At 43.8% G+C, this 17,360-nt stretch overlaps 1 protein-coding gene across 1 annotated transcript in view; it reads right to left on the reverse strand.

Moving 5' to 3' along the window:
• Positions 1 to 17,360, reverse strand: part of ZC3HAV1 (zinc finger CCCH-type containing, antiviral 1) — a 52,364-nt gene that overhangs the window by 12,014 nt on the left and 22,990 nt on the right. The window contains exons 3-8 of the mRNA XM_006078765.4: positions 11,882 to 12,134; positions 8,933 to 9,691; positions 7,757 to 7,855; positions 4,384 to 4,507; positions 2,355 to 2,526; positions 488 to 608 (exon numbers count right to left, since the gene is read on the reverse strand). Coding sequence (XP_006078827.3) covers positions 488 to 608; positions 2,355 to 2,526; positions 4,384 to 4,507; positions 7,757 to 7,855; positions 8,933 to 9,691; positions 11,882 to 12,134 — 1,528 coding nt within the window. The remainder of the gene's footprint in view (positions 1 to 487; positions 609 to 2,354; positions 2,527 to 4,383; positions 4,508 to 7,756; positions 7,856 to 8,932; positions 9,692 to 11,881; positions 12,135 to 17,360) is intronic.

The raw sequence follows: 17,360 nt of genomic DNA on the forward strand, positions 1-17,360 counted from the left end.
TAACCAAATCTTTCTATGGGGGCTCCAGTAAACATGGCAGAACGCAAAGTCTTTAGAAAAGGTGACGGATAAAAGCATTGACCTAGATGACGAAGCCTAAAAGGAACAGCATGGATCTAAAATTCTGAAGGACCCACAGTCCCAAGGTCTCTCCTGCAGTCGTTAACACCTGAAATCTGTCTCAGGGAAGCAGCCCACCTAGAACAAGAAACTTAGAATGGCAGAACCAGAAGTGTCCACAGAGACCATGTAATCCAATCCTCCCCGGTTTACAGGGTGCCAGGTGCTGCTCCCAGCTCCTGTGTGTCACAGACAAGGCTTAGAGCACAGCCCTTCTGACTGCCATCAGCTCCCACCCACTGGTCCTGCCGTGCTAGAAAGAACCCGGTCCCGAGTGCAGCGTCCCCACGGCTCTATTCCCACTCCCCCGTGGATGTCACAGGCCAGACTGAAAAGACAGGCACTGCTCCCAAATGCAGACACTTACCTTGAAAACTCAGCTCGTAGTTTTTTGAACCCGCCTGAAACGGCACAATTCCCCTCGGACAGGATAGAAAAAGAGACTCCAGGTATGAAGAGTCAATGTTCGAAATTTGCTCATTGTCTTTCTATTAAAAATAAAAATAAAAAGGTAAAAACTTCAGGATAGGCTTTTAAGAAATTTCTATCATGATATCTTATGTAACTTTATTTCAGCTCTGGGATTTGAACAGGAATGCATCCTGCCACCCAAACCAGATTGTAAAGAATTCCTGGTGGGGGCAAGTCAACACCCTTCTGTAGTCTCCACTGTACAGGGTCTATGCTCCTGAAACTGATGATACCCTAGGTGGAGGCCTGAAAAATACAGCTGTTTTGCAATAGCCCTTTCACATATTCCATAAAATATGACCCAAGTGTACAGAGCAACTTGTACCCGATACAAGATGTCTAACCGAATCCAAAACGTCATGAAGTAGACATCACAGCTATCGTCTCATCACACAATGATAAAGAGCAGTCTAAAGCTGGAAAGAAGGCACGTAAAACTCCAACAGGTGCATCGTTATTTAGTTGCTAAGTCATGACTCTTTGCCACCCCATGGTCTGTAGCCCACCACTCTCCTCTGTTCATGGATTTCCCAGGCAAGAATACTGGAGTGGGTTGCCATTTCCTTCTCCATCCTATAGGTGTATCGCTGTCCAAATGAGAGGGCCGGGGCAAGGAACACTCCCAAAATGTAAAGATATAATCTCCAGCCATCTCCAGGACCTTCCTCTACCCTGCCCTCACTGAACTCCAGTTCTGAATAAGAGCCTTCAATTACATATTCTCCAAGACTTGAATTTATACCTCAGTTTCAGTAACCAGGTCTTGTTACTTTTGCCTTAGGCCTACATGACAGCCTTGATTTTGGCTTCCTCACCTTGGGCAATTCCTTCAGGGCATGCACTCCTGCCCCTCAAGGCGCGCTACTAAGCTTGACTGTGTGCTGACTCTTTGTGACCCTATGGACTGTAGCCCACCAGGCTCCTACTGGAGTGGTTTGCCATTTCCTTCTCCAGGGTATCTTCCCAACCCAGGGATCGAACCTGCATCTCTGGCATCTGCTGCATTGGCAGACAGGTTCTCTACCACTGAACTATCTGGGAAGCCCCAGGGATCTTGTAATAGATTGTGTTTCTTTGATTGCTTTGGCAGCTTGGGAGCTCAGAACCAAATGTATGGCCCAGCAACTTACACTGAGATATCCTCATCCCTTTTTTGTCTTTGGCTTCATTTCCATTTCTTGATTTTCTTTTCTCTTTCTCATCACTCCAATTTCATTGCCTACTTTAGCTACCTCCCTCTCTGTTTAATCATCTGAATCAAAAGGGAGAAGGCACACTAGACAGAACCTCTGCCTGTCTAAATTTCTCTCCCCTATTACTATGTCCCTGTGTTCAGACTGACAGGTGTAAGTCTGAACCTTCTAGTTCATCTGAATCCAGACTCTGACTAAATCCTAGCAAGTATATGTATCAGTCTTCTGATTTCTCACTCTTGCCTACTTTTCTGGCTGAAAGGGGTGGTCTCTGCCCATTTATATACTAGTATATAGAAAGCTATCTCAAGGTTCTGCCACAGTCCCTGATAATGAGGAAAGAGGGATATTTGGCTGGCTCGTATATCAAGGAGTTTCTTAAAAATAGTTATAATGTTTTATAATGCAATCAGAATACATGCTTTCTGAGTATAATATAAAAAAACACCACTTTCTCTACCACATCCATGCTCCATGGGTAATCACACTGGTGTCAGACACTGTACCACTAGATTCTTCTGAAGTTGTCAAGTTTATACAAGAGTGTCCACAAAAAGGAACGGCACTCACCTTCTCCCCATACGGAACCCATTTAGTTCCGTTCCTCCAGTACCAAATCCATTTTGTGGTCAAGAGAGAACCAGGCGGCTGTGTGACGGATGAAGGTGTGGAGATACGTCGGACAGGATTAAAATCACAAATCATCTTCTGGAAACTGATGTTATAAGTGCGAACAGAAACGCTGAGAGGGAAAGCTTAGCATTAATAAAATGCTTCACTGAAGCAAAATGCTTCTGTTTTCTCTACTCTGATCTTCTTAATAAGAGGGCAGAATTAAAAACTGCGAGTTGAAAGCGGTCTCTGAATTCCCTTTATATAGCTTACGGTCTTACACACAAAACAAAAAACTAAAATACAGAGAGGTAAGGTAACCTGCCACATATTTAATGGTATCACAGAATGGGTTCTTCCCTCAAAAAATTGATTTCAAAAGAAATCAATTGATTGGCTCAATGTCAGAAACTCTGAAACTCACAACAGGTCAGTTTTTTCAATTATTACACATTATTTAAATAGTTGGGCTTCCCCGGTGGTGAAGGCTTATAAAGAACTGCTTTCAATGCAGGAGACTGGGATTCAATCCCTGGGTCAGGAAGATCCCCTGGCGAAGGGAATGGCTATCCACTCCAGTATCCTTGCCAGGAGAATTCCATTATCAAAGCATAGTTCAAGATCTTTTCAAGGAGTCAGCAAGGTCAAAGTTACTTTCATAATAATATTAGGACATTATCCACCTTTTTCACTTTCATACCCTCACAAGTACACAGTGGAGTTTTTCAAGGCTACACAATGTTTGATTTCACAATAAAGAGATTTGCAAAAATATAAAACAATGTCATTCTTCTCAGTGAATTTGGTTTGGTTTGGTTTTGGAAAAGTTATTTTTATAGCTATACTTACATACATTTATGTATGCATGTAACTATATATAATTATCTAAAAATGTTATGTTAACATGAATGAGTTTATTATCATTATTTTTAATGAATCAATAATTTTTCTCAGTTGTGATTTTTAACATGGTAAATATCCATAGCTATAAATCCACATAAACTGAAATCGCTGGGATCCTCAGTACATTTTAAGAGTATCAAGGGCTCCGGAAACCAAAAAGTTTGAGAGTTACTGCTCTACAAAATACCTCCTAGATCAGCGATGTTCAACCAGGAGTGATATCAGACCCAGGAAATACTGACAATGTCAAAAGATATTTTTGTTTCTCACAACTGGCATGTAGTGGGTAGACACCAGGGATGATGCTAAAATACTCCAGCAAACCAAAGAATTATTTGGGCCCCAAAGTCAACAGCGCTAAGGTAGAAAAACCCTGCTTCAGATTTACCTGGTGGGAGAAACACACCAGGAAACAAAATGGCTGACACCACCCTCTAGTGGCAAAATGCAGCAACACACCCTCCACCAGAAAGTCACTAAATTTGAACAGGGTGACAAGTCCTTATTTTCCCTCCTAAAGTATTTCCTTATAAAGTAGGATGCAGCTTATAAATATGGCCATGGGTAGTATCACCCATATCAGCCCTAACAGAAACAGAAATATAAAGTAGCCTTTTAGAATCTCCAGGATAGAGAAAATAGCAAATATAGAGGCAGGTATAAAATACTGAAGTATGTAACAAAATTCTGCCTTAGAACTATATGAAATGACTCAAATCATTTTCTCAAACAATGAGATTAAGCCAAAGGCTCTTCTGAGCTCATAGGTTTGCAAACCAACCTATGCATTTTTGTTGTTCAGATAAATATTAACTGAACAAATATTTGTGTCCCTGTTTATTTCACCTGAGTTAGCAAATATTCCCAGAGTCCCTCGTATTAGCCAGGCTCTGGGTGACTTCAAACCTGCCCCACTTATTCTTTTATATTTATTAACTCAGAAGTCATTTGCCATTTTAATCTCAAGACTTAACCTGATGGGATTCTGAAGGAAAACTGCTTTTTCTTCTTCCCATAAGCACAGCACTAGGCTCTCCTTTGATGATGATGTAGATTTCACAAGCCAGACCTGCCACCAACTTACCTGCAGTTTTTGGGGTCACAAAAGGCCTTCTCAATTTCCTCCATGAACGGAAGGTCCACCCAGCTGTTTGCAAGTAACATCTGCCACCGGTAGGGCAGGTGGAAATGAACTTTGTTGCAGCTCTCTACAAAGAGAGAAAAGAGGTCTAAGCAATTTGACCAAGTTCACTGCTGACTCTCCCCATCAAGGCCTGCCTTTCTCACCCTACCAGCCCTGTAGGCACTTTTTCCAGCTACACCTGTGCTCATGCCAGCCCCTACCTGCATCGTGTCAAGCCCCTATCTCCACATTCATTTACTACCCATGTAGACTCGTCAGAAAACAAAATTCTCCACCCCCCAAAAGCCATGTTCAGTTCAGTTCAGTCGCTCAGTTGTGTCCAAGTCTTTCCGACCCATGGACTGCAGCATGCCAGGCTTTCCTGTCCATCATCAACTCCCGGAGCTTGCTCAAACTCAAGTCCATTGAGTTGGTGATACCACCCAACCATCTCATCCTCTGTTGTCCCCTTCTCCTCTCACCTTCAAAAAAAGAACCATATTACCCACATGGAAATCTGAGGTCATTAGAAATTTACAATTATCCTTTCTGCTGCTGCTGCTGCTAAGTCGCTTCAGTCTAGACGGCAGCCTACCAGGCTCCTCCGTCCCTGGGATTCTCCAGGCAAGAACACTGGAGTGGGTTGCCATTTCCTTCTCCAATTATCCTTTCTGCACCTCCCTCTATATGCTTTTATTGAGACAAACTGCTCTCTATTGGAGGCAAGTGCCTGTCTGTTTTCTAGGAAGCCCTGGCCTAGAATTCATCTCTTCCAGAATTCCCTCACTGATCTTGCGCTCTTCTGACCTGACTTGTGTTTTATGTTCCCTCAACCAGTGCTCTAGACACAGTTTGTGCTTTATTAGTTCTCTAATTTGTGGATGTTCTGTTTGTTTTGGGCCACACTGCACAGCTTGTGGGATCTTAGTTCTTTGACCAGGGATTGAACCCAAGCCCTTGGCAGTGAGAGTGCACAGACTGGACTAACCACTGGACTGCCAGGGAATTCCCAAATTTGTGGATGTTTTGATGCCCAGCTTTAATGACAAACTCAGGCTTCCCTTGTGGCTCAGCTGGGAAAGAATCCGCCCGCAGTGCAGGAGACCTGGGTTCGATCCCTGGGTTGGGAAGATCCCCTGGAGAAGGGAAAGGCTGCCCACTCCAGTATTGTGGCCTGGAGAATTCCATGGACTATATAGTCCATGGTTGCAAAGAGTTAGACACGACTGACTACTTTCACTTAATGACAAACTTACTGAAGAAAGGCCTGCATCATTGTTTAGCTTATGTCTCCTTGCTTCACTGGCAGAGGAGTAGGCATGCAAAGGATGCCCTTTCAATGACTGCTTGCTGAATAATGAATTAATGTTAGAAGCTCATAATACAGGAGAACAGAAAACAGTCCTATTTTTCACAGTTTGCATTGTTTAAATCATTTTGAAATGTTACTGCCAGGAATTTAACTGATTGAAAAATATAACCTTACTCACACCCATTAGAATGGCTGATATAAATAAGCAAACAAGAACAAATTTACAAGTGTTGGCAAGGATATGGAGAAACTGGAGCCTTTGTGCATTGCTGATAAAAATGTAAAGTGATACAGCTGCTATAGAAAACTGTGTGGCAGTTTCTTAAAAACTTAAACACAGATTTACCACATAGTCCAGCAATTCCACTCCTGGGTATATACCCAAAAGAACTGAAAGCAAGAACTGATATTTGTACACCTGTGTTCCCAGCAGCATTAAACACAATGGCTAAAAGGTAGAAGCAACTCAAGTGCCCATCAGTGGATGAGTGGATAAACAAAACGGGATAGAATACAAGTGAATAGAGTTCAACCTTCACAAGGGAGGAAATTCTCACAAAGGCTAGAACATGGGTGAACCTTGAGGACACTGTGCTAAGTGAAATAAGCCAGTATCAGAAAAGACAAATATTGTGTGAGATCACTCATATGAGGGACATAGAAGAGTCATATTCATTGACAGAAAGCAAAATGGCAACTGTCAGGGGCTTCCATGCCAGAAGGGGGAAATGAGGAGTTGTTGTTTAATAGGTACAGAGTTGTTGTTTTAAAGGAGATCAGTCCTGAATATCCATTGGAAGGACTGATGTTGAAGCTGAAACTCCAAAACTTTGGCCACCTGATGCCAAAAGCCAACTCACTGGAAAAGACCCTGATGCTGGGAAAGACTGAGGGCGGGAGGAGAAGGGGACGACAGAGGATGAGATGGTTGGATGGCATCACTGACGCAATGGACATGAGTTTGAGTAAGTTCCGGGAGTTGGTGATGGACAGGAAGGCCTGGCGTGCTGCGGTTCATGGGGTCAGAAAGAGTCATACACGACTGAGCGACTTAACTGAACCGAACTTAACTGATGCTGGGAAAGATTGAAGGCGGGAGGAGAAGGGGACGACAGAGGATGAGACAGTGGGATGGCATCACCAACGCAATGGACATGAGTTTAAGTAGCTCTGGGAGTTGGTGAGGGACAAGGAAGCCTGGCACGCTGCAGTCCACGGGTTCACAGAGGGTAGGACACGACTGAGAAACTGAACTGAGGTAGAGCTTCAGTTTAAAAGGATAAAAAGAGTTCTGGAGATTGGTTGCACAGCAACAGTACTGAGCAGTACACTTAAAAAGGTTAAGATGGTAAAATCTATGTGATGTGTTTTATCTAAGTTAAAAATAAATTTTGTTGAAGTTAAAGATTTTTGATTTAGAGAACACAGGGCAGAATCTCCTCCTCAGACACAAGGCGAATGACTCTAAGACCACTAAGTGATCAAACAAATGAATCAGACATGCTGCGAAGGCCTGGGGCAGAGACATGAAAGGAACAGCATGGCTCAAGAGTGACAGGGAAGCGCTGTGTCCCAAGCAGTCCCGTGGGAAACAGTTCTACAGGAGGCTCGGTGAGAGGGAGCAGTAAACAGATGCCGGAAGCCTGGCTGCTGCAGTCTCTGGGGTCACAAAGAGTTGGACGCATCTTAGTGACTAAACAACAACTGTTACTTCTGTTTGGTTTTAGTATGTAAGACGAGGGGTCCCTGATTAAGTGTAAGAGTTCAACTAAACCTGAATTGTAAAAGGAGAAAGTATAATATAACACAGTGGTGAAGCGGTTTGGGATGAAAACCCAAGTTCTATTTGTGTATCTGTAAAATGAATTAACAACAGAACCTAAAGTTGACTTGAAGGTTAAAGAAGATGCATGTAGGATTCTCAGCACTGCACTCCACACATAGCAAACACTCAATAAATGCTAGCCAGACTACTATTAATACTGTTTCTGCTTCTAGAAAGTCCTTAAGGTAGTTACTCACTAAGTTGACAACTCTTATACAGATGGTCAAGACAAATTTCGTTTGAGCTGTGTTCATTCATCGTGGAAGATATGGTGCTGGCAACGTCAGGTACAGAATCTACAAAACAGAAGAGGATGCATGTAAGCGAATTATAACATTTAAACCAAAAAAACAAGCTACTTGGTCTAACAGTGGGAAAGAGCATCTGAAATGGGGGCCAAGTTCAAGAAAATTCTTAAGATTCATGTGCTGCTCATGAGAGCCCAGTCATGAAAACCAACATGAATTCAGTCAGGGTTACTTAGTGTTATGCTGCTTTCTTAAACCATGGCTGAACTGCTCCTGTTCTCAGTAAATGGAGCAACTTACTCTACACAGTTCTAGGGTTGGTCCCCCTGTCTTCCTATGTCCTCATCAGTACCACTCCTTAACCAAAACCCTTTGCCCTTTAGTACTGTTAAAGAACATCCAAAGAGAAACCACCAGCCGTGGCCACTCTGCACAAACACAAGACATGGGACCCCTCTTTGTCCCTCAGCGATCACACAGAACCCAGCCTGGAGCCCGCCTTGTCATCTCACTGGCGTGGGTAACTGGGATTTGAGCTGCGTTCTGACCATGGGTCCCCTAGGCTGCAGCTCTGTTGCTTAAGGAAGGTGTAAAAGAAGGGACCTTGGTAAAAATGATGTTTATGAATCCTTGTACCAAGGTGAGATGTGCTAAATTATAAATCAGTAAAAAAAAAAAAGTATGTAACATAAAAAATTGCTTATGCAGTATCATCTTAGCTATAAACTAGGTATAGAAAAACGTTGAAGAATATAAATGAAAAGTTCATTGTACATTTCTTTGTGTAACTGCAGTGTCTTTACTTATGTTAATATCAATTAATAATATTATAACATCCTTGTATAAAATATTATGTTTATAGAAAAGAAAAAGAAGGGATCTTGGGGAGAGTAAGTGGTGCCTTGTGTGGGGGCAGAGGGCTCCCCACATGTGGGCAGGACCTGCTTGTTAACCCCCGAATTCCAGAGCATAACACATCTTTCTTCCCTCTGACTGCCGCCATGAAGCCAAGCCCAGTGGCACCAGTTTTACCTATATCGGTAGTTTTATCCACCACTTTATCCATCCATCTACTGGCACTGTGGACAGACTGACTAGCCCAGAAGGTCTCTTCTGTGTGATTACCGTTAACAAAGGCCGCGGCTCCATCCCCAGTCATCTGGCCAGCGGTGGGCAGATGACTCCGAGGTGTTCCGGTGTCCGAATTCCTAGGTAACGATTTTTCTCTCTGTCTACTGCTTGGAGTTTGGTAATTTGCCAGTCTCGTGGAAGTGGTATCTACAGCCATGCCATCAGCCTTATCATCAAAAAGCGGGAAATGCTGGCCATCTTGATTCCCACTCCTGCGCTCCGCATTCACATGGTCAGAGGAAAGGACAGCGGTGGTCTTTCTGGTGGTGATGGTTTCAGGTGTTTGCAGAGAACCAGGAGGAGAGGAGAAGACTGGACTGGAGGGAAGCCAACTCTTTTTACCGGTGTCCTGGTCATTCTGCCAGGATGCAGGGCCCTTCCAGTCGAAGGCTGGTTTCAAATCAAAAGTGAGGGGAGCACGGCTATGATTCCCATAGAAAAGATCCTTTGCACTGCCATTCTCTGCAAGCCTCTGGCTTCCTCCTCCTTGAGGGGTTCCTCCAAGAACGACAGCTGCAGATGGGTTGGAGGCAGGCGGGGGGCACTCCTGACTTCCCAGATGCGAGAATTGGCGGGCAAGATCCTCGACAGGCCCGTCACTTGGGACAGAGCCGCGGTGGCCGGCAGGCTCTGGGCTGGGTGAGCAGGACCTCTGGGCAGGAGCTGAAGCTGCTGGAAGAAATTCCTCGCTGCCCCGGTCTCTGCTCTTACTCCTCCCTCTGAATGCCAGGTCTCTACGATGGGGAGGAGGAGCTGGGAAAGAAAAATCAAACCACAAAAGGTAACTTTAACATCACTAACTCTGTACCCGCCTCCCGTTCGGCCTCAGAGGGGCCGAGTAATATGAGAGTGGGGTAAAGCAGAAACAGTATCAGCAGGAGAGAAGAAAAGGAGGGACTTTGTCAGCAGGCAAAAGAAGTTCAGATGTTTTCTTGGGTAAGTACATTTGGAGGTCTAAAAATCTTTTCAGGAATTCCCCAAGACCACTTTCAGGGATCTCACTCTTTCCACCTTGGAGCCCTAAACCTTCACACTGGAGAAGCAGTGAATTAACCGGGCACCGTCATTCGGCAATCCTGCAGAGTCAAACACCACCACTGCTCACAACAGCCAAGACCTGAGCTGTGCTGTGCTTAGTCGCTCGGTTGTGTCTGACTCTTTGCAACCCCATGGACTGTAGCCCACCAGGCTGCTCTCCGTGGGGATTCTCCAGGCAAGGATACTGGAGTGGGTTGCCACTTCCTCCTCCAAGGGATATTCTCAACCCAGAAATCGGACCAGTGTCTCCTGCATTGCAGGTGGATTCTTTACCTGCTGAGCTACCAGGGAAGCCCAGCCACGACATGGAGGCAACCTAAACGTCCATTGGCAGAGGAATGAATAAAGAAGATGTGGTACATATATACAATGGAATACTACTCAGCCATTAAAAAAGAATGGAATAATGCCATTTGCAGCAACACAGTATGTATGTTGCTGGTTGTAGGTTGTATGACAACCTAGAGGGTCATATTACTTCATACTAGAATGAAGTGAGTCAAATAGATAAGAAATATCCTATGACATGCCTTATATGGGTAATCTTAAAAGAAATGATACAAATGAATTTATTCACAAAACAGAAAAGGACTCATAGACTTAGAGAAGGAACTTATGATTACCAGCAGGGGAAGGACGGAGGGAAGGGATGGTTAGGGAATTTGGGATCAACATATACACACTGCTATATTTAAAGTGGCCAACCAACAAGGACCTACTGTGTAGCACAGCAGAGGACAGGACCTACTGTGTAGCTCTGTAGCAGAGCACGGAGCTCTGCTCAGTGCTCATGGCAGCCTAGATGGGAGGGGAGTTTGGGGGAGAATGGATACATGTATATATAAGGCTGAGGCCCTCTGCTGTGAACCTGAAACTGTCTCAACATTGTTAATTGAGTATTCTCCAAAATCCAATAAGAAGTTTAAAAAAATTAATTTGTGTGAAAATCTTGACAAGGTGGTTATGACAATGGAAGAATCCCCACTTCCTGCCAGCCCAGCAGAAAACACCTCACCTTTGGCCTAGGATAAAGGTTGAGCCAACCCTGGCTCTTCTCGGCTTCTCTCATGGGACTTAGATGCAGCTCCTCAATGCCCACTGTCTTAGGTGGGGCTGTCCACAGTCCTCAAGTTCAAGTCCACATTCACCGCTAGGGTGAATGGAGAGACAGACTAGTGCTCATCAGAGACGAGTGCCCCCAAATCACTAAGAGTTCACCCATATTGTGACACAGGTGTACCTAAGCTAAGAAGTCACAATACTTAAAACAACAACAAAAAAAGAAAATAAGGAAAGGTCTGATTTCACTGAAGCTTGGAATTATCCAGAGTTGTTCATCTGGCCCCCAAATGCCCAAGCTTAAGTCAGCAATATCCAAAATTTAAAAAAAAATGACCTCTTTCTAGAAACATGTTAAGTCACAGCCCCGGGAAGCAGAGAGAAGGGAGGGAGTGAGCGAGTGTGTTCGTGTGTGCAAAAAGTGTGGTGTGCTTGTATGTGATGTTTATATGTGGGGTTCACATATGTTTATATGAAGTGTGTGCATGTGTGTGTGTGATACGCATACATGGTGGACATGTGAGGGGTTTATGTGTGTGTACGTGAGGTTTGCACATATGGTGTGTGGCACATGTCCGTTAGTGAGAGGCGCATATATGTTGGCAATGCGCCCAAGTGTGAAGTGTGTCTGTGTGGTGTGGATGCATGGAAGAGCATGAAATCAAATTGCAAAATCACACATATACTATGATCATAATTATGTAAAAATTGTGTATGCATATCGACAAGGTCTGAAAGGCAAACTAATTTTACATGATGAGGTAGGGTGAGTATAAGTAGAGATTTCCTCTCCTTGTGATTTCTGTTTATTTCCATTTATCCTGTTAAGAAGGCCACCACGCTTACCTTTCCATGCTGAGGGCTTCTTCCGGCGGTGCCTGCTATTGCAGATGTCCTGGATGTTCTGTACCACGCTTGAGTTCAGCCCGTGCTCCCTCATGACGGCCAGCACCTTTCTGTCCATCAGGTTATGGGACCGGAAGCAGTTGGCATAACCACAGTTCCCTCGGGTAAAATGTTCACAGACGTGGAGTCTTTCACACGGGGGCTGCTGGTTACAAATCTGTCTTCCACCCTCGCCCTTATAATTCTTGCATATCTACAGAAGAAAGAAACAAGAGCCAGAAAGAAAACATGTTTCTCTATATGCCACACATTAAGGAAAGTTCGTGTAAATATAATGATCTATATGGGAATAGAATCTAAAAAAGAGTGTATCTATGTATCAGTTCAGTTCAGTTCAGTCGCTCAGTTGTGTCCAACTCTTTGTGACCCCATGGACTGCAGCATGCCAGGCCTCCTTGCCCATCACCAACTCCCAGAGTTTACTCAAACTCATGTCCATTGAGTCAGTGATGCCATCCAACCATCTCATCCTCTGTCATCCCCTTTTCCTTCCACCTTCAATCTTTCCCAGCATCAGGGTCTTTTTAAATGAGTCAGTTCTTCCCATTAGGTGGCCAAAATATTGGAGTTTCAGCTTCAACATCAGCCCTTTCAATGAATATTCAGGACTGATTTCCTTTAGGATGGGCGGGTTGGATCTATGTATAGGTATAACTGATTCACTCTGCTGTACACCTGAAACTAACACAACATTGTAAATCAACTATATACTCCAATAAATATTGATGAAATAAATAAAAAATAAAAATGCATTTTTTTTACTTCCTGGTAAGAAAAAAATTCATATTTTCTTATTTCCTGGAAGAAAAAGAAAAAACAGAAGCACAGATATAAACTTCCCTGATGACCCAGCAGGTAAAAAAATCTGCCTGGAATGCAGGAGCTGCAGGAGACGCAGGTTCAATCCCTGTGTCAGGAAGATCCCTTGGAGAAGGAAATGGCAACCCTCTCTAGTATTCTTGTCTGGGAATCCCATGGACAGTGGAGCCTGGTGGGCTACAGTCCATGGGGTCGCAAAGAGTCAAGACACAACTGAGCACGTGAGCAGAAGCAGAGATATATCTAAGGAAAGAAATGTATGTGTATAATTCTGTAATCTCTGTTGAGTTATATTCAATCAGTGACTTATTTAGGGTAGAAGAGGCCTACAAACTAACTTAAAGAAACTTGACTTTTATTAACCTCTTTTGGAAGAATCAGCATAAGATGGCCAGCTATAGATAGAACAAAACAGGACCCAAAGGGAGCCCTACATATAAAGGAATCCCAAAGAGGAAGGCCCACCTTTGGATATCAACACATCTTCAATTAAAAGACCATCCTCAATTAGAAGAACACTGCAGGGGGCACTGTGTGCCACATAGTACAGTCAAAAGGAAGAAAAAAAAGGATGTGAGGTCTTATCTTCAGCTGCTGGGAGCTAGGCAGAATGTGGCAGTTTCTCAAAAGACCAAGTGATAGCTGATCATTTTTATATGTAAATAGGTATATCTACATATCTAGCTCTACAGAGATGTAATTCTTACTAAAGGAAAGCAGGAGAAGAATCGTCAGTGAGGCCAGACCCTGTGATACAGAACTAGAGGATGTTGGTTGAAGTCTGCAGCTGGAAGCAGCTATACGTGATTTCACATCTGAGTTACTTACTTACTCCCAGCCTCTTGCCCTTGCTGTAAAAGACAAAAATATTTGCTCCCCTCACCTAACCATGTTGTGGAGCAGGTTAAATAATAAAATACGTAATGTCTTGAGCACAATACAAAATGTGATGCAAATGTTTGAATCATTACACAAAGAGGCTTAAACACAAAAGCATTTGAAGTTGTTTCGACAGAGTCTGAGCAAACCAGATCAACATGGGCCACTGTGGTGTATCCAGGTGGGAAAGACATGGATTCAACCATGATTGAGCCATACAAACAACTTCTAAACCTGATGCAAATACATATCATTGTGATAGAGTCTACGAGCCAGAATCGAGACTCTTGGCCAACAGTTCTCAAAGTGTGGTCCCTGTACCAACAGCATCAGCTCCAACTGAAAACTAACTAGAAATACAAACCCTTGGGCCCTTCCCTGTATCTACAGTCAGAATGGCCAGAGGAGGAGCCCAGCAATCTGGGTTTGACAAACACTCCTGGCGATTCTGACCCACACTAAAGCTTGAGAGCCAGAATTCTCGAGGCTCAAGTAAAACAAGGATTATTAGCAACTTCACAAATGATACTTTGATTAACATTCCTAGCACTATTCTGATGTTTAAAAAAGACTGCTCCTGCCAGAACAAATGAGACCCATTTCTCCCTTTTAATAAATGCACTTCAATTATCCATGTTTATATACCAGGAAGTTCAGGTTTATGCTTTTATGTTCTCACAGGTTAAGCAAAGTGGAAAAGTGTGAACGTGATCGGTATTTGAGGGCAGGCGTGTGCCTTGTCCACCATTGGCTTCAGGATTTAACTCAGTGCTACCCTTGCACTCCTGAGTGTTAGCTGAATGAGTTCAAAGCAAACAGTAAGTAAAGTGAGACCCTGGAGGATGAAATGCCTTGTCCAAGATCACATACGTAGTTGGTGGCAAAGACAGAACTTAGAGACATGGAGGAACCATCATTGATCAACTATCCTCGGAACTAGCTGAACTCTGGCTAACCACTCCCCTCCCCTGCTAAAACCTTGAAAATACTCCGCCCTACTCCCCCAAGTTAAAACACTCCTTTAGAGACAACTCTTGCCCAGAATAGTCAAATAGAGACTTATGTCATCGATGCTCTAGTTGATTCCCTGTCACAGGAACCAGCTTCTCAGACCTCTGGTCCCAGGAAGCAGTGCAGTCTGTTCGTCTGTGATCCTACCCCAATACGTGGCAAGAGGCAATTAAGTTATCGGCTAAAAATAAACTTCAAGCACAAACCGTTCCACCCTACCCTCTAATCATGGTACCGAATTCTTAAAATCCATGGGCACTATAAGGGAGCCTCAGGTGACACTTCAGACTCTGTGTAATTAAGGTCAGCGTCCTCCTACGAGAAGCCTCCCAGCACTTTTGTTGATGGGCTTTTTCTGGTCTAAGTCAGCAACAGCACCATCCAGGAGGGTTCTTTCCTAGAGAAAGGAAGAGCTGCCACTCCTTATTCTCCAGGGACCTGATATAGCAAGTCCTTGGTGATTTTGGAGAACAGAAGCAGAGAGCTGATCTGGTGAGTGATGTTTCCAACCCTGCAAGTTTAACACTAGGTTGGACCCCGGGCAACCCCATGACTCTCAAGAGTCATGACAAGCGTTCAACTGTCGTCATTCTTTCACATGAAAGGGAAAGGAGAGGGTGCCTCTGTTAGTCAACGTGACCTTTAACGAGTTAGGGTGTAAGGCATTTTCCCCATACTGGTAGCCAGGAAGGACTGGGCTGGCTGGCACATAGGCCAGGGGCCATAGAGATCCTAAGACCTCTGAACCTTGGGTTCCTGGAAACAGAGAGAGAAAGAGAGAGAGAAACTCACGTACATAAATGAAAGAATGCCTGGGGAAGTGAGTTACATATAGTTAAATAGTCCTCCCCCACCCTTCCTCTCTGAAGACATTTTTACAGAGTATCTTGCATTCCTATCTTGCCTGAGCTCAGTCATCAGCGCAAAATCACCCCACGTGTCCTAAGTTTTCCTAAGTCCTCAGGGAAACACACTGAGCTTAGAGTCAAAAGACGTTTAACCCTCCAGATGTCCCTAATAGCTATCTTGTCAACATAAAAGCACGACCGAATTTCAACCTTGTTATCTTATCTCAGTCCCTTCCACCCTCTCAACCTGAGGCTTCCATTACGTTTCTGGGCCTCTCTTCCAATGTGAGGCTAACTTCTGTACACAAGGATTTTTCTCAGATCATTCTCAGATACCATTCTTTAAGCAGAATCATCTGATTTTCAAGTCAATATTCCTAGGTGGATGAGACTGTTAATTATCTGAGATTATTCTTATCCTTCTTCTAATAATAGAAGCTTCCAAGTTTTAGCTGGACATATAGCTACCCAGCCAGAAAACTACATTTGCCAGCCTGCCTTCTCCGTAAATGCAGTCATGTGATAAGTTCTGGCGAATGAGATGGAGCATACAATGAATGAAATATAATATCCAAGTCACATCTTTTTATTTTTGCTTCACATCTTTTTAAAAAGGAAGCAGCTTGTCTTTTACTTACTCCTTCTCTACATTCCTGTTGGCTAGAAAAAAGATGACACTGAGAAGAGCCTCCTTGTACCATGAGGAGGAGGAAGCCATATGTTAAAAGAGATATCTACTGGTCCAGTAATAAAACAGATCTATTATATATAAGATAACAAGGCAGACCTATTGGCCTGAATCCCTACATGACATCATGGAATTCAGCTGCCTGACCATCAGACTACCTGCCTGCCTACCTCTAGGCAAGATCAAAGGTCAGCAAACTATTACCATAAATGATCAAATAGTAAATATTTTAGGCTTGGCAGGCCATCAATCTCTGTTGCAAATACTCATCTCCCTCTTGTATGAGAAAGCAGTCATAGACAATATATAAATGAATGAGTGTGGCTGTGTTCCAATTAAACTACAAAAACAGGCGGCAGGTGGGATGTGGTCCATGGAGTATAGTTTACTGACCTCAGATCTAGACTACCAAGAGATGGAGAAACAAAGTAATATTTTACTTGAATCACTGCATTTTGAGATCTCTTTGCTACAACTTAGCCTCAAGCAACGAAGATTATGGCATCTGGTCCCATCACTTCATGGGAAATAGATGGGGAAACAGTGGAAACAGTGTCAGACTTTATTTTTCTGGGCTCCAAAATCACTGCAGATGGTGACTGCAGCCATGAAATTAAAAGACGCTTACTCCTTGGAAGGAAAGTTATGACCAATCTAGATAGCATATTCAAAAGCAGAGACATTACTTTGCCAACAAAGGTCCGTCTAGTCAAGGCTATGGTTTTTCCTGTGGTCATGTATGGATGGGAGAGTTGGACTGTGAAGAAGGCTGAGCGCTGAAGAATTGATGCTTTTGAACTGTGGTGTTGGAGAAGACTCTTGAGAGTCCCTTGGACTGCAAGGAGATCCAACCAGTCCATTCTGAAAGAGATCAGCCATGGGATTTCTTTGGAAGGAATGATGCTAAAGCTGAAACTCCAGTACTTTGGCCACCTCATGCAAAGAGTTGACTCATTGGAAAAGACTCTGATGCTGGGAGGGATTGGGGGCAGGAGGAGAAGGGGACGACAGAGGATGAGATGGCTGGGTGGCATCACTGACTCGATGGATGTGAGTCTGAGTGAACTCCGGGAGTTGGTGATGGACAGGGAGGCCTGGCGTGCTGCGATTCATGGGGTCACAAAGAGTCGGACACGACTGAGCGACTGAACTGAACTGAACTGAACTGAGGCTC

This window comes from Bubalus bubalis, chromosome 8, assembly GCF_019923935.1.
Source record: "Bubalus bubalis isolate 160015118507 breed Murrah chromosome 8, NDDB_SH_1, whole genome shotgun sequence".
NCBI lineage: Eukaryota > Metazoa > Chordata > Mammalia > Artiodactyla > Bovidae > Bubalus > Bubalus bubalis.